Source organism: Triticum dicoccoides, chromosome 3A, assembly GCF_002162155.2.
Source record: "Triticum dicoccoides isolate Atlit2015 ecotype Zavitan chromosome 3A, WEW_v2.0, whole genome shotgun sequence".
NCBI lineage: Eukaryota > Viridiplantae > Streptophyta > Magnoliopsida > Poales > Poaceae > Triticum > Triticum dicoccoides.
In genome coordinates, this window is record NC_041384.1 from 638,021,779 (window position 1) to 638,043,316 (window position 21,538).

The 21,538-nt window shown below is 44.8% G+C and overlaps 3 protein-coding genes and 1 non-coding gene across 5 annotated transcripts; 3 read left to right on the plus strand and 1 right to left on the minus strand.

Moving 5' to 3' along the window:
* The first annotated feature begins 457 nt into the window (after positions 1-457).
* Positions 458-652, plus strand: LOC119273928. Its single transcript, XR_005135056.1, has one exon. It is a non-coding gene; the product is annotated as a U2 spliceosomal RNA (small nuclear RNA).
* Positions 653-950: 298 nt separating this feature from the next.
* On the plus strand, positions 951-3,031 carry LOC119269800 (DNA repair RAD52-like protein 1, mitochondrial). Its single transcript, XM_037551722.1, has 4 exons — positions 951-1,292; positions 2,006-2,043; positions 2,114-2,208; positions 2,577-3,031. The coding sequence occupies exons 1-4, from the start codon at positions 1,003-1,005 to the stop codon at positions 2,718-2,720; spliced, it is 567 nt and encodes a 188-aa protein (XP_037407619.1). The 5' UTR covers positions 951-1,002; the 3' UTR covers positions 2,721-3,031.
* A 1,052-nt stretch (positions 3,032-4,083) lies between these two features.
* Positions 4,084-10,614, minus strand: LOC119269801 (RNA-binding protein 24-B-like). Of its 2 annotated transcripts, none has more exons than XM_037551723.1 (6): positions 10,230-10,614; positions 9,872-10,004; positions 8,858-9,005; positions 8,423-8,459; positions 5,976-6,249; positions 4,084-5,457 (listed from the first exon to the last, which is right to left on the minus strand). In XM_037551723.1, exons 1-6 carry the CDS (start codon positions 10,410-10,412, stop codon positions 5,339-5,341), a joined length of 894 nt encoding a protein of 297 aa, XP_037407620.1. In that variant the 5' UTR covers positions 10,413-10,614; the 3' UTR covers positions 4,084-5,338. The 2 variants fall into 2 exon arrangements, with proteins under 2 accessions (XP_037407620.1, XP_037407621.1); XM_037551724.1 differs by having other exon boundaries at positions 4,084-5,477.
* Positions 10,615-13,718: 3,104 nt separating this feature from the next.
* On the plus strand, positions 13,719-17,113 carry LOC119272718 (serine/threonine-protein phosphatase 7 long form homolog). Its single transcript, XM_037554138.1, has 9 exons — positions 13,719-13,916; positions 14,506-14,593; positions 14,676-15,278; positions 15,353-15,634; positions 15,718-15,923; positions 16,007-16,319; positions 16,404-16,502; positions 16,586-16,729; positions 16,847-17,113. Exons 2-9 carry the CDS (start codon positions 14,507-14,509, stop codon positions 17,111-17,113), a joined length of 2,001 nt encoding a protein of 666 aa, XP_037410035.1. The 5' UTR covers positions 13,719-13,916; position 14,506.
* Positions 17,114-21,538: the final 4,425 nt, after the last annotated feature.

Consider the following 21,538-nt stretch of genomic DNA (forward strand, 5'->3'; position numbering starts at 1 on the left):
TCCGCACCACTTCAACTGTTTTTTTTACGGTGAGGAAATCATCACTTTTTTTGAGGGAAAGGAAATCATCACTTTTTTTTTGAGACACAGGAAATCATCACTTGAATTTTTTTAGGCAAACTCTGAATTGTTATAAAAGCCTATAAAGTTACTCCAACCTGACTGCCACCGGGGCTCGCAACTACTGTTTTTTCTTTCTAGATAGACTAGAAGAGGTTTTTTTTTACGAAACTCTAGACTAGAAGAGGTGCCCGCTGTTGTCCAGAAAGGCCCAATTAAGCAGGATATAGGCCTGGCCGGCCTAACCCGGAGGCCCATGTGAGGTCACGCGGAGCCAGTTCATCATCCTCGCCTCTCGCCTGGTTCTACGCGACTCGTTTAGTACCACATCGCCTAGCGAGGAGGAAGCGCAACGCCGCGAGGCTATAAAGAGCTGGGGTGGCCACCGTTTTAACTCATACCTTTCTCGGCCTTTTGGCTAAGATCAAGTGTAGTATCTGTTCTTATCAGTTTAATATCTGATATGTGGGCCATGTGCCCACGATGATATTAAATTTATTTTTTATGGGAGAGGGCCCACCACAGTGGCTTGCCACTGGGACCCTCGGGAGTCGTCCAGGCGTTGCACTACAGCCTGGCTGGCGCACCCCAACCAAATCAATTCAAACTTTTTATTTAAAAATGGCAAACAGAGTTGATCTAATAGTGATTATTAAGCAGCATTATTAAGATATCACGGGATTCGCTGATGAAGAGCAGTACACACTTTGGCATTAATGTTTCAGTCGGTTTAATTTAATTTGCTGTACAAATACCCGGGCCAAATTTGTTCAAAAACGATTTGGATTTATAATCTAACGAAGATTTGACATCAAAATCAGATTCTTCTGGCACAATAGTCGGCAAAACTTGGTGGGGAATTTCCAAGTTACGATATATCTGGGACTCTCTTTCCCATTCCCAAAACCCAACCAAACCCCTCTCCCCCTCCGCCTCCCCACCATGGCTCCCGGTGCCCTAGCCCGCCTCATCATCGGCCGCCGCGCAGCGTCCCCGCTCCTGGCGCGCCCCTTCGCCGCGAAGGCCCGCGCGCCGCAGCGGGCGCCGGAGCCGGAGCCCCTGTCGGAGGAGGACGACGACTTCACCAGCGGCGGGGAGGCCGCCCCCATCCCCACCGAGGGCATCAGCAAGCCGCTCGCCGGCATCCTCAAGGAGCTCGGGAAGAGGGTCCCCGAGTCCCTCCTGAAGACCCGCCTCGAGGACAATGGATTCGCCCTCAAGTACATCCCATGGTGAGCCTGAGCCCCCTTCGTCAACAGTGATCGTTCACCGGACTCTAGCTTTTACTGCGCGGTGCCGTGTAGGGCTGGTTAATTAGGGGATTCCTGCTTGCTTCTAGAATGATTTGGTCCTATATGCCGATTTATGTATAAGCATTAGGTTATGTTGAGCACTATCCTTTACTCCGCGGTTTGTGTTACTCGATATGGAATTGCATCTAAGATCAACTCAAAGTGTTGGTTTACACATCTGTAGTTATGTTCCCAATGTTGCAGTTGGTGGTTTTCTGATAGAGCTAAAATCAATTTGGATGCCGATGAAAGCTTAGTTAGGACGAAGTCCATCAGAAAAACTTGTGATCAATTGGTTTACTGAATTGATTTTGGGTCTATATTAATGCGCACTGGCTATTGTTGTCACCGAAATTGGTTCTCGTGCAGCAGAAATTCAAGAGAACTGTTATGCATAGCACAATGCCTTTCAGTTTATAGACTGATAACTGTATTATAACTGGAGAGCATTTCAAATAAACCGAACATCAAATCTTTTGTTGTTTGTTAGCTCTCCTGAGAACCCTAGAACCCTGCTTGGAAGACTAATTTAACCCTCCATTTTTCTGTTTATTGTTCGAAATGGCTTCAGTTCACATGATCATGAGTGTACATGCTGTATATGTATTTTTAATCTTGTGTACTTGTGACCTCACTTTTTATGTCTTCTGCAGGCACCTTGCTAACAAAATTCTGAATATGCACGCTCCAGGTAAATTTCTGGATATATTATATCTATATGTCCTTTCTATGAGAGCTTAATTTTTTGTAACCCTTTGCAGAATGGTCTGGGGAGGTTCGCAACATTGTCTACTCATCTGATGGGAAATCTGTATCTGTTGTCTATCGTGTGACTCTCTATGGAACTGATGCAGAGGTACCCTTCTTTTCCTCGGAGTTATATTTGGTTCAGTTTGCTCGATCTGGTTTGTGTTTACACTGATCTTGTGTGCTCAGTTTTTGAGTGTATAATCGGTTCTTTGATCATGGACTATGCATGCTGGAAATGTATAAATGGATCATATGATTTGTATGTGGAATGACGTAGTGAGCGGCCTAGCTGTCACTAAATGTTCTAGTGTTGACATAAACTCATCTCTGTTTTTGCATTACATAAACTAATAGTTCAAGTGTTCTACATTTCAGTTGGTGACCGATTCTTGTGATAAACTGCTGTAAATGTACGCGTTTTTTCTCAGTAATGGCTATATCTAATGTATTTTTTTTGGATATGCTTATTTTCAGATCTATAGAGAGGCTACTGGAACTGCTTCTGTTGAGGAAAAAGGCTTTGGAGATCCTGTCCAGAAGGCTGAAGGAATGGCTTTTCGCCGAGCTTGTGCCCGCCTTGGTCTTGGACTTCATCTCTATCATGAAGATATGTCATAGATGCTTACTGATCATTGTTTGTGGTCTGGACTTCTGCTTCATGTCTCTTAGTGCGCGGACAATTGTCGTTCAGTAGGCTACCCTTTTGTGCTGAACATGATATGAATGTGCCGGCATATAAAACTAAGTATTCTAGAATGTCGTTTAGTTGTCTAATGTAAGCTACAAAGGTGGTTGATGTTCTGAATGGTGTGCTTATAATGAGCCAGCTTGTTTCATCTTCTAAATTTCTTTCTCCACAAATTTTCAGGGAAGCTTGATTTCTATGTTTTCTGATAATGTTCAATATCTGGATATTCATTTATGTGCTAGCAGGTTGCTTGTTGAGGGGATACAGTATGCATGTTGTTCATTGCTCCTTTAGTTGTTAAGTAACTATTTGATCCCACATTGTCCTATGGCATTGAAACCATATGTTGTATTTGCCGTCAGGTCAAAGTGTTCTAAAGCTTATATTTTCTTTGACCTTATATTAAGGACTGGTGACTCGTGTCCTCTTTCAGAAAAATAAAAAAGTCCTTTCATGATATAGCAAGAAGCCATTCTGGGCTATGCTGTCTGACTAGTGTATAGTCTAAACTACCATTGGAATGTTATTGTAAACAGTTTGTTCTTGTCATCTTAACCTATAGCTGCAAAATGTTTTAACTAACACTGTAACAGGCTACTAAGGATTTATATAGGCATAGTTTAGAGTGTAGATTCACTCATTTTGCTCCGTATGTAGTCCATATTGGAATCTCTAAAAAGACTTATATTTAGGAACGGAGGGGGTAGTTATTATAAGCTGTTTTGTGTCATCGTCGTAGAACTGCAGAATTCGGCGAGCTATTATACTGGTTATTGCCATCTTCAAACTGAATTGCAGAATTGGGCACGTAAATGGCCTAACATTGGTACTCCCTCTGTAAAGAAATATAAGAGCATTTAGATCACTACTTTAGTGATCTATAAACACTCTTATATTTCTTTACAGAGGGAGTACTTGGTAGCTGTCAATGGACATCTTTTTTTATATCGTAGTACTCTGAACATATTGGCTATTCAGCACGGCTTCCTGTAAAGTCCTTGTACTTATGGGCACGTCGGTACAATCTCTATAGCTTAGAAGGCGGCTGCATTAATTTTCTTCGGAAGGAACCAATTCATTACCAAACGATTTAATTCAGCCAACATCTGGAATTCATACATCTAAACTACTACCGGACAGGTACGAATTTTGCTTTGAAACTCTCAACCATCCAGTCTGCATCTGGTGCATCATATATGAAGTGAAGGGAGAATGTTGTTAACACATACTCCTATTTCACATTACCTCTTTCATTTATGACTCTTCATTTATTTACTAAGCACTGAGACGAAATTAGATAAAAGAACATTGAATAGAAAATGTGCAACAGAACAGGTAGATTTTACATTGCATTATATGGCGAGCTACCATGTCGATAGAGAAGGTACTGATTATAGGTTGACAGAATATTTAGCTAGATCCGACTGATAAAACAGTAAAGAGTTCCTGCCCTAGAAGTGGCATAGTACTACTTTATTATTACAATCACTGTGACCGATAATATTACATTAAAAAGCATCAAAGCCTCTCTGCCCAGAGAGAGAAAGAGAGTGGGTCCTGGACCTAACCATGGTAATGACATTGGGGAAGATGAACATCTAGATGAGTGGGTGACCCAAGACAATAAAAATATGCCTGGGTCCATTGGGGTTATTGAGTTGCACAGCAGTGCTTTGGTATCTCCAAAGCCTTCTTTGGAGTCCCATCACTGTGTTACAAATGGCAGGAGGTAGTGCCAAGTGCCAAAAACTAACATTAGCACTCCTGAACCTGTCTCTGATGAGGGGCACAGGCTCTCCTTAGAGCCTGAGCCACCTAGATGCAAAGCTATAAACTGAAGGATAAAGAACTGTTAGTTGGTGCATCTACTCAGTGCATAGAAAAGTTAGAGTGGTTGGTTACACAAGAAGTTATCACAGGATGTTGTTGTGAAGTTGCTGGTGGTGATGGGAGGGGGGGGGGTGTGAGTATGTGTGGAAATGAAGTTATAGACTGGTCAGATGTCAAATTTTATTTGCTCTAGATAACACCCATGAATAGAATATTAGGATCTGCTAAATGCCTCATGCTTCAGCCAGAAGCACTTGGCCTAAGCTAAATACAGTATGAATTCCACTGATGAAGTTTTGGAGTGGCATGCTAGCTCAATTGGTTGTCTACATGTCAGTTTTGTCCAATTTGGATTGTATCAGCATGAACCCTCCCTGGGGTCATGCTTGATTGTTAGGGTTGCCTTTTACTGTAGCCATCTCTTGCTAGGGCTCAAATTAACTCTCTTGGATGAAGTCCTTCCTTGGACTGGTTAAACGGCTGGTTTGCGCCCGACTGTTAGTACATCCCCTTCCTTGGGGCATCAAGCTTTGAGCCCATCCTGGGGCTCAAGCTGGTCTCCAATCATCACATAACCATGTGGGATATGGAGAGAGGGGCACTTACGTGATCCACATGGGATCAACATTGGTGACACCCTTTGGTGTTAGAGATGGATGCATGGACTAACACATAGGAAATAAAAAAGAGACGGTGACGATGAGGATGGAGACCATGGTTAGGCCAAGGATTGCTCTGGAGCAGCAGACACAGCAAAGTGCGAGGGGACGAGCCGGTAAGGATGAGCAGCCTGAGTTGGACTTGGCAAGGTTGGTGCTGTGAGAGCCATAGTCATGCCTGTTTAATGGGGATACACACTGTCAAGATATTAGTATCAGAACTGAGCAAAAAGAAAGAAAAATCTACTAATTGCTGATAATATGATAGGTTATCACTTTAATGGATACAAAGAAAGCTAACAGATCAACAAATCCATACCATTTACTCATTGCGGATAATATGTTAGGTTATCATTGTAATGGATATAAAGAAAGCTAACAGATCGACAAATCCATACCAAAAGCTAACTTGTTCTTAGTAATTCACTAGAACAGACTGAGATATACTCCCTCCGTCCGATAATATAAGAGCGTTTTTAACACTAATGTAGTGTCAAAAACGCTCTTATATTATGGGATGGAGGGAGTATTATATTGCAAATAAGCTGGTAATATTTTGGGTTGCATTTTCTTTATCAAGGGATACATGTCATAACTCTATTGTACTTGGATTTATTCAGCTAACCATGGTAGGGCTTGAATAATGAAAGACAAACATTTAGAAAATAGTAGATTTATACAAGATGCTAGTAGTACCTGCTTGGGCTTGAGGACTGGCTGCAAGTGACAATGGCCCTCCATATTGCTGTGCAAAGCCAGTTACAGCAGCAGCTGTAGAAGCCACAGTTGAGAAGGGAAACATCTGTGGGAATTGCATGTTGTAGCCCTGTCCAGTTGCATAGTTGGGCGTAGTGCTTCCGGACTGCCCAAACTGGAAGTATGGATAGAAGGGACTGGTTCCGGTCACCATGCCAGTTCCTGCTCCTCCGTAAAACGGGTACTGGTTTCCTCCATAGATGTTGTAGTAGTTCTAAATAACATAAGGAGAAACATAACATAAGTATTATGCCATGATGTCTGTTAGGAGCTCTGTTATGTATAGGTTAAATTACACTTGAATTATGTTTATATGCAGGCTTCATCTGTTTAGCTTACAAATAGATGTTAATTTAAGTATTCATGCTGTTACATTCCTGTCAATTTGCTTGCTTACCGCCCAAAGTTTCACCAGATAGTGCTTTGTGTTATTGTTTCTGATATTGCCGCATTTGACACATAACAGCAGTATAGCATCTGTTGATTAGAAAAAAGATTGTGGTCTAATTTCCCAACTTTAAGCATTCTCAGAGGCCAATAGTGCTGTGATAATTACCAAGGGATCTTATTCCTGCTATCTTAATAGTTGTTCATAAACCATGCTCTGTTACACCATGCCAAGTATATATACTGTCCTGCTATATTAAAATCAGTACCATCTCCCTCCTTCCCTCTAGTTCTATTGCTGTAGTGATATACCCCAGATCTTTGTCTACCTCACACCTATTGAAATTCCTAGATTCATAAATCTTCCTATTCGACTTGAAACTAACAAAATCACTGGCCTGCAGAACACAGGGGCTGCTTGCTGGCTGCCTGCCTCTGCATGTGCCATCTGCGCTGGATCCAACTGGGCCAGAGCCATAGCTGAGTGTCGCAGGCACTAACTGTAAACCTGTGTGCTCTGGCCTACAGGCCGGTCCAAGATTCACAAGATTCAGAGTCCCAGCTGGTAATTTGGGTCCTTTATATGCAGCCAAGCAGAGGTAAGAGGTTGCGGTTTGGATAGACTCGGGGGGGATGGGGACACTAGCATGTGCCGCCATAAGTTTATTGGGTTAACAGGGCGCGCTGCTGATGGAAAGATGGATCAAGTGTTTAGCAGGTTCGGTCTAGACAGCCCAGGGCCCATGCCATGTGCGGCTGTACAAGGTAAGATGGAAGTTGATAGGACCACAAGGCACTATATGTACCTTTAGCACTGCACCTTTGATCATATGGAGCCATTTTTGGCGGGAAAATAGAAAAACAACCATCTATCCTTGTGTAGAAGTTATACTTAGCATGGCAACCATACCTGTTTGAAGAAAGGGAATGGCTTTGAAGGGGTGGTTAAGAGGCTATCTGGGTATATTACTGTCAAACAACATGGTGGGCAGCTAGGCATCTGATGGATGTCTTTTAAGAGCAGTTGCCTCATGTTTGTTTGTTTGTTTGTGCTAAGAAGTACTCGCTGTCACGAGAGTTTTTGCAACTAAAAATTACTTCAGTAGCACTGTGCTGGCTGTACACTTGTACTAGCCTATGCTTTTCATTTCACTGTGCTCCTGGGTCAAAGGAAGAAGGAATTCTACACTTTACATTTTCACAATACTCCAGTAGCAAAGGAAGAAAGCGAAATCAGTATCAGCAACAGAACAAAACGAGTAGGCCATGCATCATTTATGTTGTAGGATGGGACAGTTGTAATGGTTCAGAAACATCCAGATCACAAGGACTTGAAGAGTTTAGATTTTCAAGTAGGAAAGTTGAGACATGACTGTGGATATGACATCACTATTATTTTATCTCCAGGTAACTGTTATATTTATGTACTGGTAGAGGAATACTAGAATTTACTATGCATGCTCAAGCCATTGCTGGTGAGCTAGGTTACTGTTAATTCTATGGCTTCCATGAATAGAAACAAAGCAAGCATTCTGTTTTTAAGTTAAACCTGTGCAGGGCTTATTTGCAGCACAGACAAAGAGTGCGAACACCAATCCTCCAGGTTGGCTTGAAAGTTAGCAGTTGCAGAGGCAAAATGGTCAGCATTTTTCTTTCTTTCTTTGGTTATTGCACATCATTGCATTTTATGACCCCGAAGCATATCCTATGTAACATGATGCTCACTTTTATGTAACATTTATGTAGTGCTATTTTTCATGCATCCCTTCATCACATATCATGGCTCTTATGATAAAATGCATGATATGCATACATACTAGGAAACATTTTAAGTACGCTGGTATAGCGACATGCAAACTTAAAAGCCATGTGCTAATCTTTTTCTCTTGTCTACACAAATTAAACCTCAATGAAATTAATGTACAATAACTCGTAGCAATTAATATGTAACTGTTGGTGAATTCAATAGAACTTTTTGCTAATGCGAAGATAGAACTTACTGCAGGATAACCGTAGTCTGGAGAATAGGGAGAATACCTGCGGCAGCGAGGGAGAAAGAAACATTAGTTATGTCTTAACAAATTAATAATGATGCATTAGATTATGTACTTGATAAACCAGCAAGCTTAGCTTGTGTGCGTGTGAGAGAGAGAAAGAGAGAGTGAGCAGCAAGAGTGTGAGACTGAGAGGTCATGTGCAGACGTGCAGTGGCACTAGAGCACGCTCTGTCACTTTTATGAGCGAGCATATGTGTGAGAGAGATGTGTTGCATGCAAGCTAAAAAGTTACACGCCAGTCGCCATTGACCAAAGATGGGATGTCACAATGCACATGTCATGCATGTGATTAACCCTCCGTCACAGCTGGTCCATAGACACTTTCCATAGGTTCCTCACCACATGAGAGAGAGATGAGTGAGAGAGAGAGAAACTTACCCATAGACATGGTAAGGGAGGCCTTGTGGGATGGCATAATGAGGGAAGGTGGCCTGCGAAGGAAAAGCTGCGCCCAGCGCACCTTGGATCCCCGCCGCAGCCTGCTGCTGCCCAAAGGACTTCATCACTCGAAAGCTCCTAGCGCCTCCTGTAGTAAAATCATCAGCAAAACAAAAGTTAGTAGCCCTAAGTTTTTTTAATCACCCACATTACTCGCTAGCATCATCAACAAAAAGACGCACTGCTGTAAAAGGGATGCATGCACTTGTTCCTATGCACCTCTGATGAAGATGAATATATATTCGCGGTCATGCCATGGCTCGGTCTTCAGAATTGCAAGACGACATAATAGAAGTAAAAGATTCTCGAATCTGGCATTCATCTCGGTTGGATTTTATTATTTAACCCTAGGATTTTCTAATTAACGTTGCACATTATCCGAAACACGGCACTTGTTCCGAGGATAACTAACAACTTTGCGCCTCTAATGTTGTTTCGCCTTTATCTACTTTCTGCAGCAAGCAAATGCTCAGAGGATATCCTGTCAAGGCCACTATTTAGTTTTCCAGCTGCAAAGCAAATGGCAGCGACGTTGTTGTGCTTGGGAAAATCAGGTTGCACTGAGCTAAAGGTAGCCATTTTAAGCCTCTTATTCTCTAGTAAATGCCAAAATAAGATCCTTATGGACCTAATTGAGCTCCTTTATACTAATTGCACGAAGGTGCTTTTGCGCATAAAATCATAACAGCTAACTTGGTTATCATGAAACTATATACTAGCTAGAGCTCACAGAGAAATGAGAAGAGTCAGCAGTGCATCTATAATGATGACGATTACTTTGCTTTTTCAAAAGCTTTTACCTAGTGTGATAGTTGAACTGCGTTCAAATAATTAAAGAGAGGGTGTCATCAAAGAAATGCTTTCAATTAGGCTACCTAGCTATTAACTCTTCTCTAATGTTACTTTGTGTATGTAGCTAGCAGCTGGTAGAGAGAATGGGAAATGTCTACTAACCGTGCTGCGGGGTTGGAGGCCTGGATCTCTGCACCCCAAGGGAAGCCAGGTTGCAGTTGGCCCTCCTCCCGTCGATCACCGGCGCGGGGTCGACGCAAGACCTCATGGCCGATTCCGGGTCCCGGAAGGTAACCTACAAAACCACCAATTCAAAGTGCATCCGTCGTTCATATTGCAGCTCAGGCAAACAGAAAAAGTATGTGCAGTGTAGCAAAGAGAACACTTGCACTAGCTAGAAGCTTAATTCTGCTTCCAAGCTAAACTGCACTGAAACTGAAAGGGAAGGGAAAACCAGCAGAGAGAGAGAGAGAGAGAGTGTGTGTGTGTGTGTACAGTAGGAGGTATAGAAGAAGCATACAAATCCGTAGCCCTTGGATCTGCCGGTGTTCTTGTCGGTGATGACGACGGCCTCGAGGATCTCCCCGAACTGCTCGAAGTACTTCCTCATGGTCTCCTTCTGGGTCTCCCACGCCAGCCCGCCCACGAACACCTTGGTGTAGGTCGTGTCCCCGAACTGCCCCATCACACTCGGCGGGCTCATGGCGATGCTGCTACCTCCTCCTCCTTCTTCTTCTACCTCAGCACCAGAGGGGAAGCAACTAAAACCAGCTGCAGCTAAGGATCTGAATTGGGCTAGGACACTAGCGGCTCTTGTTAGAGGAACGGAGGGAGGGAGGGAGTGAGGAAAAGCTAAAGGTTAGAGTAGAAAGGGGCGGGGTGGGGGAGAGGGAGGGGAAGGAAGGGGGTGTACAGGGGAGGAGGGGCAAATATATACTGGCGCTGGCTATGATAATGCACCATCCATCCTTGTCCTTTTGGTCCAAGCCATGCTGCCCCTCCCTCCCAGTATAATAATACTGCGCGCCGGGAGACACACCCACCCCCGCCCGCCAGCCAGCCCACGGCGGAATGACCGGAACGCCCCCGCCGGAGTGAACAGCTGTTACAGGGTGTCGTTAGGCTGTGCCTGTCCACGGAGTGGCAGAAACGGAACGGAGCGGGATTCTGATGGGAATTTGGGGGGCTCGGTACCTGGAGGATGTGGAGGCATTCCGGATGGTCTTTGCGAACTTATCCGATTCTCTTCTTTTTGGGAGTATTTGGTTGGACTAGCTACGTGCGTCGTCATGGCTAGACTAGAGGGAGGATAATCATGGGTGATCGGCCGGTGATACGAGCGTGAGGGGAGCAAACTTAGCAGGGTTCTTGCTCGCGTCCAGCAGAAGAGGGCGTGGGGTGGGTGGGGTTGGCCGACGCGAAATTCCGTTCTGTTCCGTGACACAACACAGGAGGTTTTGTATAGGTTCACCACTGCGATCAGCTCCAGGTTAGTTCTTTGCTATGCTATGCTATGCACGTATCATTTATGAGTACTCCTTTATTAATGTTTATAAGTATAAGTAATGCTTTGCTTCCGTGTTAGTTCTTTTTGTTGTCGCCCTTGGCTCATCTCTCCGGCGAGCCCATATCCTAATCCTCCACACACAACGTTGGTCCACCAATCGTCGAAAGTTGGGTTGTTTTCAGTTACAGTTTAATCGACGTGTACCATCATCCATCCGCGAATGAAAATCAGTACTAGAACAAATGATTGGGAATTATCTCCAGAGCCCGTAACCCTAGCCACTCTGAGAGCAAGAGCAGCTAGCGAGCTGCGCTGGAGCCCTTAATTTGTTTTTTTCTTCTTCTCATTGTGCACATAAAGCGCATGCAAAAGCACGGGGGTATATTTGATGATGTGCACTGGCTGGCAGCCCGAGGGGGAACGCATGATGTGCCATCAGATCTGATCTGGAGATGGACGGCTGGGGCGGCCCAGACCATTTGGAGTGGCCGGGGACAAGGACGCTGTGCCAAAGCTTTTGCGCGGCCTATCAGTCTCTATTCTCTAGTGTCTAGCTCCTACTGACTATTTATCTCCCTTGGCCTTGAAGCCACCCCCGATAACAACAGCGCCGTCCATCCATCACTCGGGTCAATATCTCAGACAGCAACAATACAATCTCCGACGCCCGTGTGTATACATATGTGTACCTATCCATGCAATATCTTGATCTCTGCCGACTGATAGTTGCGCCTTCCTTTTCGCAGACGAATTATGGGAGAATACAAGGAAATATGACAGTTTGTTGCTTGTGGTTGGTTACTGTAGTAGTAGGAGTTGAATTATTGAATCATTTCACGTGCAACTCCTGCATTGATCGGAAATGGCCAATTACTGTGTCTAGACAGGGAGATTCTCCCCTGAGTTGGAGAATGTATATATGATAAAGTGGCTGATTGGGAATATTACGGAAATCAATGAGGAAAGGTGGAAAGTCCTTGTCTGCTTTGAGAAGGTTGGCACACGATATGAATATGAATATCAGTCTGGCTCTGGCGGCGATGTATGTGTATTATATGGCCTGGCTTTTAGCCGACGGGGAGTGTAGACTTGGGGAGTGACTCGTGGCCGCCCAGCTTACAATTCGGTACAAAGCGCACACCATATTTGGGGACTGCATTTGGTGGCAAAATTTTCTTTTCGGGATGGCAATCATGGACCTTTTGATTCAATAACGCCCAAAGCGGTGGAGGAGAAAAACTAATCATTTTGTCATCCCAGCTTAAATCAGGGAAGTATACGTGTATGCAATATTGTTATCAATTCAGTACTTATTAGTAGTACTGCATTTAGGATACGGCGACAGTTGTAGCATTCCATAGAAACTAGAGACTCCTTTTCGTCCACCCATTGCATATATGCTTATCCCGCCTAATCATTTGACCGCCTGCTTTCACTGCAAAGGGAATCCTTTTATACACAATCGGCTGGAGTATATTTTTTTTCTCTCTCGGAGCAAGGGAGGAATCTACTACTAGGTTAATGGTCCAAGTTTACATGACCTCTCACGTGCTTCAGAGTGTTGGATTAACTGCTCTGCACCACGTCTTTTGTTGACCGGTTTGACCGGGACCGGCCTGGGAGGAACAGGGACCCCGGCGTAATTTTGTGGCTGTTGCTCGTGCTGTTGCTGCAGTTGCGGTTGCGCCTGGACCGGACTGGACTGGACTGGACTGTTGCTTCGCACCCAATTTATCTCGTTGCAGTTTGGAACTTTGGATGCTCTGCGCCTGAAGCAAAAGCAGGACCCTGACCTCACCCCACTGTTCATCTTCGTGTGGTTGCATCATCGGTGCCTCGGACGCGCGCGTGCTACGCAAGGCCGAAAGCCTCTCGAACTCAAAAACTCCCCGGCTTCTCGCATGAGACGAACAGTTTTCCTGTGATCGGATATGCGTTGCAAATACTAATATAAACTTGGCCAAACTTTGTCGAGTTTGACTTGACACAAATCTGTTACGCGGAGTGAAAAGGACTGGAGGGAGTAGACTCTTAAGCCCCACCTATATTTACCGGCAATCAAACGGGTTCGAAGTCCCAACTATATTCATGGGCAAGCATTTTTTTTGGCGGTGGAATTTGGTCTCCGTTCAGCCGGTGAACTAGGAAAAGGAGCATCGGCGCTTGGCGGCAACGGAGTCTGCAGCATGGGGAAAGGTGGCGGCACTCCATATGCGTCCATGCTGCGCATGCGCAGCGCTTCGGATTCCACTGGCGCTCGATCTTTGGGCGGTGCCACTGACGTAGGACTAGGGGGACAAAATTACTGTTCTGATCCTTAAGGCAAACTAAATCCCAATTTGATCTCGTTCCAAATTTTTTTTCGTTTCTGACCTTTTTCGGTGACGCCAAGGTCCCTGGCGTCTGGGTTACGCAGCAGACGCCACGGTCCCTGGCGTCTGGCCTCTGGCCCGCACTGCCCGCCTGCCCGTTGACCTGCTGACGTGGCAAAGGGGCCAGACGCCAGGGTCCCTGGCGTCTGGCCCCGGTAAGTGGATAACCGCGCGGGCCAGCCCACCCATCCCCATCTTTCTCCTGGCGGCGCACGACGAACAGAGGGCTCTGTTCTTCGCCCCTTCTCTCCCTCCCACCACCACCCCCCTTGATCTACTCCATCAACCCCTCAAACTCACAGATCGGACCCCCCCAAGCTTCTTTGAGGTATTCTCCCCCATTCCCTCCAATTTTTTTTTGTTTTCCCCTCTTTGGTTGGATGCATTATTCAACACTAGGTGATGTTAGATGAGTAGATGGTTTCTTATTTTTAGAAAATTTTGTGTAGTTGATAGATGATTAGGTATGCAGTAGATGATGTGTAGTTGAACATGTAGGTAAAATCAATTCGGTTTTGTGTATATGTTGTCCATAGGATTTTTTTTTGAATTAAGAGGGGTGATGAATATATGATTTGTGTATGTAAAATAGACTTTGGCATACTATATTTGGTTTGATAGATGATGTGTGTATGTGTAGATAATCCTATTGTTGGCAAAAAAAATTATGCAAAAGAGATGATGAAATTTTCTTATTGTGTGTGACATGATTTGTTCAATAGAATGGCGGATGATGATAATGAAATATATTTGATGGTGAAATTTGGTACTCTAGATGATATGTTTGCATATGTAGAAGAAAGAAATGATGTGGTTATGTTTGAGAAGAATGGTGTTTTCATATGGAATAAACTTGGAGAAGGAAATTGTTTTATATTGTTCATGTATTCATAGATGTTTGTGAAATTTTTTTGTAGGATGGCGGATGGTGATGGACCTTGGTATGACGGATTAATCGATGAGTGGGATAAGGAGCATCGTGCTCGTGCCATTGAAAATGGACAGGTAAGAAGCAAGGCTGGGTCAATTTTCGTTGTTTCTCATTTGTGTTCTTGTATTGATTATTAAAACATCACTTTATTTGCAGGTTGTAGTTGCTATGCGCATGAGGGGTCATTCCGCTGATGACTTTGATTACGACCCGCGGTATGAGCCTTACATTCGGAGATTGGGTCTTCTCCCATTCGTGTTGCAGTTTAAGCGACGCGCTCCGCCGGTGAACCACGCGGCGCTGACCGCACTTGTGGATCGTTGGAGGCCGGAGACTCACTCCTTCCACCTTCCATGTGGGGAGATGACGATGACCCTACAGGACATGGCTATGATAAGCGGCCTTCCTATCAATGGACAAGCTGTTACCGGTCGTGTCAGCGTGGGTAATTGGCGAGAACGGACTGCCGATTTAATTGGCGTTCAGCCCGAGGGCCCTCAGGAAGGCAAGGCCGATACAGCGAAAGTGAGGCATTCTTGGCTAAAACTGGTCAGAGGAAACACCAACCCGTGCCCTCAAGATGCCAATGACGTGGTTGTGCAGCAGTACGCGCGGGCCTATCTTTGGTATGTACTAACCAAGGTAGTCTTCTCAGATGCAACCGGGAACTCAGCCCTCTGGATGTTCTTGGAGCCACTTAATAACTGGGATACCCAGTATAGCTGGGGTTCGGCCGCACTAGCATACTTGTATCGTCAGGTAAGAGATATTTGCAACCAATTATTTTGCATTTGTCATGCGCCTCCATATCTAACATGTTTGTTTGATTGCAGCTTGACTTGGCGTGTCGGAGGAAGGGAGGTACATCCTCATTGTCTGGGTTTGTTTGGAGCCTATCCGTGTGGATGTGGGAGCGGATCCCGGTTGAACGGCCCGATTTGAAGAACCCCCTCATGGCAAACCCACGGGGTAATCATGACGGGTTGCATGATGATGATCCATATCGGCGCCCTACGCTTGCTTACTATTGGGAACAAGTGACAGTGTACACAGGAAGCTCGCATGTGCGATACAAGTGCTATATGAACGAGCTGGACACCTTGACTGCTGAGCAGGTTATGAGAAGTTCGATGAGATAAAATTTAGTCAAGAATGAAACTTATGTATGTAGCTAACAATGTATCTCTTTGTTTTGCAGGTACATTGGTTGCCTTATGTGGAAGATGGTGACTTTGATCTTAATGAGATGTGCACGCGTGATAGCCATCTTTGGCGGGCGAGGTGCCCAATGATATGCTTCTTCGCAGTCGAGTGGCACTTTGTAGACCGTGTGGCAAGACAATTTGGAAAAAGACAAGGTATTCCAATTGAGGAGAGCAAGGAGGAAATGCTATCTCTGCATCGGTAAGCAAGCATGCCTTGAGTATGTAGTAGAGCATTGAATAAGTCAGTGTTTGCTAATGCTTTGTCCCGTGCATCATTTGTAGGTTCGATCGAAGGAACAATCAGGATATATCGGATTGGGCAAACAAACACCGTGCGTGGATAGAAATTTGGAATCAAAGAGACACGTTAGTGCAATCAGAGAATAGACCTCACAATCAGTCAGCATATCAGAAGTATCAAGTGTGGTATGCGGATCGTTACCGGTTAAAGCTGAAGCCAGGTTGGACTCACGAGGAGTGGTCGGAGTTGGTGTCTGAAGACCCGGAGACTGCAGAAGGTTATCATACCTTCAACACGGCTGTGAGAGACACCAGAGGGGCTCATGTTGACTACGCACCGATGCATGACGAAATGGTAGTCTGTTTGACCTATTCTAACATACTTGCATCATGTTGTCTTCTTTCAAATACATAAGTTTGGTGTGTTCATGAATTGCAGGGCAGAGAGTTGCTTCTGTGCGTCAACGATGCCAATGTTGCACTGAGTCATCCAGCTGGTGGTGCATTATCTGAGAGGACTCTTAGGAGCACGATGGAGGTTAGTCGCAATATATTATAAAAGTTTTTTTCGCGGATTAGTTATTTGGATCTCATATCATAGCATCTTTTGTGTTGTCGCAGAAGTTCAAGAAGCGGTTCCATAAGATGGCAGCTATGCTTTCTTGCCATGGTGCTAAGTCCAGTGACGTGTATGCACCAGGTAGCCGCGCCGCTAGAGCTAATAAACGGCGTTATGTCCAGAACGAAGAGGACATAGAGGAGGAGGTCAATGAAGAGGAGCCAGCACATCAAGAGGAGCCAACACATCATGATGAGCATGAGTATGATGCAACACATCAAGAGGATCATGAGTATGATGTTGATGCTCCACAACCATCACAGGTTACACAACCGACACAAGGCAATGCCCGCTCTAGAAAAGGCAAAGCCATAGCTAAGACACCGGGCAAGAAAGGTAGAAAGAAGACATGGAACACTCAATTCCATAGTCCGGAGTATCCTCATCAATTTATGCCTGCGGGAATGCAAAGATATAAGTCCAACATTGATGCAGAGGTGGAGGAGGCTAGCGAAGAGGAGGAGCATGAGGCTAGCGAAGAGGAGGAGCATACACTTGCAGATATCGTGAAGAGAGGAAGGAAGAAGTGAGCTTGTTGTAGTTTGTTTCAATGAGCTTGTTCTAGTTTGTTTCGACGAACCTGGTGTAGTCTCTTTCCATGAACTTGTTGTCGTTTCTTTCCATGAACTTGTTGCCGTTCGAATTAAGTTGTACCGGATTCGTGAAGTTGCTATGAATGTTTGACATGAATGAATGACGTGATTTATGGTAATTGTTGTTTCCTGTGATTTAGTCATTTAAATGAATGTTTATATGAATGTCTGACATGAATGATGAAATCTGTATTTAGTCATTTATATGCACAGGGAGCCAGATGCCAGGATCCTTGGCGTCTGGCTGTATGTCAGGGGACCAGACGCCAGGGTCCTTGGCGTCTGGATGTATGTTAGGGGACCAAACGCCAGGGTCCTTGGCGTCTGGCAGTCTACTGACACCAGAAACAGGGTAAAGCAGGGGAGCCAGACGCCAGGGTCCTTGGCGTCTGGTCCTGGTGCAGACAATACTTGCTTTTTCACTTGTAGTTTTGTCTTTTCACTTGTAGTTTCGAATAACATACATACATAAGCATTGCATAGTCTTTTCATAACACTATAGTTGACAAATGACAAACATAGTTCAAATTACAAACTTAGTTCATGACCACGATGGTCTACGATACAATGCAAATTACAAACATAGTTCAAATTACACAAATAGTCTCGAATGACATAAGTAGTTCATGACCACGATGGTTGAAACGACATGAACATCACATATAACTCGGTTTCCTGTAGCAATGCAAGTCAACAACCCTTTTCCATTTCCATTCTTCCAGCATTTCTTGAATCTTGTCATCATCAGTTATGTCAACCAATTTTCTTTCCCTGGGGCCATCTGACTTCCTCTAGCACTTGTGCTCCCTCTACGAACACTAGCACCTCTAGCACTTGTGCTCCCTCTACGACCACCACTACCACCTCTGACACTCGTTCTTCCTCGACCACCACCACCGTCACCTCTTCCACCTCTTTCACCATCGGTGCCGCCTCCACGACTTGTTTTTCTTTTTTTGGTTTTCTTTTTTTTGCATGTCCGCTCATTGTGTCCCCCTTCACCGCACACCCCACAGTTGATAATGTCAGGAGCCTCCATGAAATGACCGCTACCAAATTGTTTCATGCCAGTGTATCCAGCCAGGTCATCCATATCACCCCTGAACCTCTTAGTTCTCCTTCTACCCTTCGTCTCCACCTTCAGAAGAGGGTCTGGCCTAATATGAGGTCCATGGTACTCAGGCCACTGTGATTGGTCCAAGAAAGGTTGAAATCTTGGCGCCCATGTCAACCTAGTAGCTTCCACATGGAACTCTTGCATCCTCACGGTTTTTCCATCATTAACATGTATGTTTCTCGCCTTCGCCGCCGTTATCAAATGCGAGCATGGCCAATGATACTTACTAGGCCTCTCGCACTGGCACCACCGAGTCTTCGGTTTCACCTCGAATGCAGCACCACCATATTGTCTACCATCTCGTGTTGTGCCACCTGGCTCATCAATTTGATAGATCATTTCAAGTCTATCGAATACGATAACTTGTTGTCGTGAAGACTTGCTTGCTTGTAACTGCAACCATTCATCAACCTTTTCCGGATAATCCTTTTTTTCACCTATCCATTTTGCAGTCTCTTCAGAATGCCTCTGAAAGTACTCATTAAGCTTGAAGAAGGTGTACTCCACTATTGCAGTCACCGGCAAAGCACGAGCACCCTTCAACACATTGTTGAAACATTCTACGAGATTGCTCGTCATGTCGCCATATCGCCAACCACCATCGTCATGAGCGCGTGCCCACTTGTGCTTCTCACTTAAATTCCTAGTTAAGAAGTCTTTTCCCCCTTCGTTCACCGCTGCAGAGAGTTTGTTGTAACGAGCATCGAAACCTTGGGTGGTGAAGGCCACACATACATGGGTAAGGTCTTTGCTGAGCTCCTTGCTCTTACATGCCCGGTAAAAGTTGGCCACGAAATGCCTCATGCACCATCTGTGGTGAAGCTTTGGAAATCCTGGAATAACAATGTCCATTGCCTTGAGTATGCCATGATGTCGGTCCGATATGATGCATACCTCCCTAGCCCCAATCACGTTGTGCCTAACATGACCCATGAACCACTCCCAGTTGTCTTGGTGCTCGGAAGGCACCAAAGCAAATGCACATGGCAACACGTTGTCGTTTGATGAGTGTGCCATTGCTACCATTAGTGTGCCCTTATATCTACCGGTCAAGAACGTGCCATCTATAGACAAGACCGGACGACAATGCTGAAACGCCTCCACACATTGTCCATAACTCCAGAAGGCACGGTGGAACACTCCCTCGTGATCCTCGACCACATGAAACATGCCCGGGTTCCTATGTGCAATGGCGGCCAACAACCTTGGGAGCTGGTTGTATGCTTCTTCATAACCACCGTACAACATCCTAATAGCATTTGCCTTTGCCTTCCATGCCTTCCCATACTTGACTTCATAACCAAATTGTTTTTTCACCGTCCGCATGAGAAACCTCACTTTCACAGTGGGATCAAAGGCTATGTCTTTCATCCATTTGTATCCAAGATACTCAGATGTGAGTTGACGGTGTGTCTTTCTAAGTCGTTTCGATGGCGGTTTGCATCTATGAGTGGTATCACAACTTGTTAACACCCATTCTTCGGTTTCTTTAAGCTTTCTTGCACGAACCTTCCATGTGCATTCCTTTTGCTCACACACCACGGTGTAACGCAATTTCATGTTGGAGTGCTCAACATAAATTGGCCTATGGTTTCGAATGGCATAGTCAGCCAACCAAAACTTCAGCATAGGCAAGCTCAGAAACTTCAATCCTTTCTTCAAATAAGCATTCTCGTCCTCATTCTCCACCCTTGGTTCTCCTGGATCCGGGCATGGTGTTGGCTCAATCGCCGTCATTCTCATTCCACCGTCAACAACAGCTTTATGGGCAAGGCCGAGATCTTTAAATAAGTGAGTTCTTTTTTGTAAGCCCGTCAGCTCAAAGTGGATTTGGTTCTCCTCCTTTGTGAATCCATCCTCGTCCAACTGTTCAACTGGACCCTCATCATCCGAGTCATACGCATATTGACGCCTAAAAGGCAAGTCACGATCCATGTCCTTTTGCGCTATGTACACATCCAAGTCACCAACATCATTGCCATGAAACCCTTCTTCTTGCTCTTCGTCGTCATCATAAGCATCTTCATCCTCTTGAATTACTCCGTCACTAGCAATCACCTCAACTTCATTTGCTTGGCTAGTTGGTCGTTGGCTAGAAGCATTGGGGGCATACAACTCAACCTCATTTGCTTGGCTAGTTGGTGGTTGGCTAGAAGCATTGGGGGCATACAACTCAACCTCATTTGCTTGGCTAGTTGGTGGTTGGCTAGAAGCATTGGGGGCATACAACTCAACCTCATTTGCTTTGATAGTTGGTACACGGGGACATGGTGGGGGATAAACATTGGGGGCATCAACCACAACCCTATGCTCAACAAGTGCCACCATTGTCCTCTCGCTCATGTCATCCATTGGGGAAGAGACATGCCGGTTCAAATCAAAGGTAAACCGAGGAGATTCAGTGGTGGCAAACAATTCAAGTGACTTGTCTTCCGATTGGGATACTTTTTCCTTGTATACATCCCAATGCAAATCCGAGGTGATAGGCATACTTTTCAAGCGAGATTTGGCTCCAACTCCAACATCATACCTTCCTATTAACTTAACATCAACATTGGTGTCCATCCACTTCAAGACTTGTCTCACTTTTGCAACAACATCCTCATAGCTAGGGCTTCTATCAAAAACCAATGGTTCCTCACCCGTGTCGGCATTGTTACTCAAGAATGCCTCCTTGTCAATGTAATGAACATTAACAAGTCTCTCCATCTAAAAATTACATGAATGCATTTAAGACCTCAATGAGAATTGGTGTTTATCCAAATACATCTTATTATATCCAAATCATATCAACACTAAATTATTGGTGATGACCATAAAAGTATCACTAATCACTAATTAACACACTAAGCAAAGTTAACCCTAATCACTAACTAACCCTAACCCCCAATCTTTCTACTCAACAAACATATATTCCTACTACACACCATGCATAGCACTATATTATCAAAGTTAACCAAGCCATTCACACTAACATAAGGGGGAGAAAACATGAACTAGGGTTCCACCAACATGTATAAAATGCAACCAAAAGGACAAGACTTAACAAAAAATAATTGGATGATTTGGGAGAGATTAACAAGAGCAACAAAGTGATGGAAAGATCCACCTAAGGGATGTACCTTTTGGAGAGGATTTGAGGGGGAGCTTGAGGGGTGAGAGAGAGTGGGGAGGCAGCAGCTCTTCTTCAAGCTCGGGCTGGATTGGGGAAAGTGTGTGGGGTGGGACCCACACACTCTCCCGGT

What these genes read in the sequence shown, in the direction of transcription:
- LOC119269800 (XM_037551722.1), top strand. Translation starts at nt 1,003, where the DNA reads ATGGCTCCCGGTGCCCTAGCCCGCCTCATCATCGGCCGCCGCGCAGCG. An exon ending in GCCCTCAAGTACATCCCATG is followed by an intron (nt 1,293 to 2,005) that starts GTGAGCCTGAGC and finishes TGTCTTCTGCAG; the next exon opens with GCACCTTGCTAACAAAATTC. An exon ending in TCTGAATATGCACGCTCCAG is followed by an intron (nt 2,044 to 2,113) that starts GTAAATTTCTGG and finishes AACCCTTTGCAG; the next exon opens with AATGGTCTGGGGAGGTTCGC.
- LOC119269801 (XM_037551723.1), bottom strand. Translation starts at nt 10,412, where the DNA reads ATGAGCCCGCCGAGTGTGATGGGGCAGTTCGGGGACACGACCTACACC. An exon ending in GATCCAAGGGCTACGGATTT is followed by an intron (nt 10,005 to 10,229) that starts GTATGCTTCTTC and finishes GTGGTTTTGTAG; the next exon opens with GTTACCTTCCGGGACCCGGA. An exon ending in CAGACTACGGTTATCCTGCA is followed by an intron (nt 6,250 to 8,422) that starts GTAAGTTCTATC and finishes TATGTTATTTAG; the next exon opens with AACTACTACAACATCTATGG.
- LOC119272718 (XM_037554138.1), top strand. Translation starts at nt 14,507, where the DNA reads ATGGCGGATGGTGATGGACCTTGGTATGACGGATTAATCGATGAGTGG. An exon ending in ACACCTTGACTGCTGAGCAG is followed by an intron (nt 15,635 to 15,717) that starts GTTATGAGAAGT and finishes TTTGTTTTGCAG; the next exon opens with GTACATTGGTTGCCTTATGT. An exon ending in GAAATGCTATCTCTGCATCG is followed by an intron (nt 15,924 to 16,006) that starts GTAAGCAAGCAT and finishes CATCATTTGTAG; the next exon opens with GTTCGATCGAAGGAACAATC.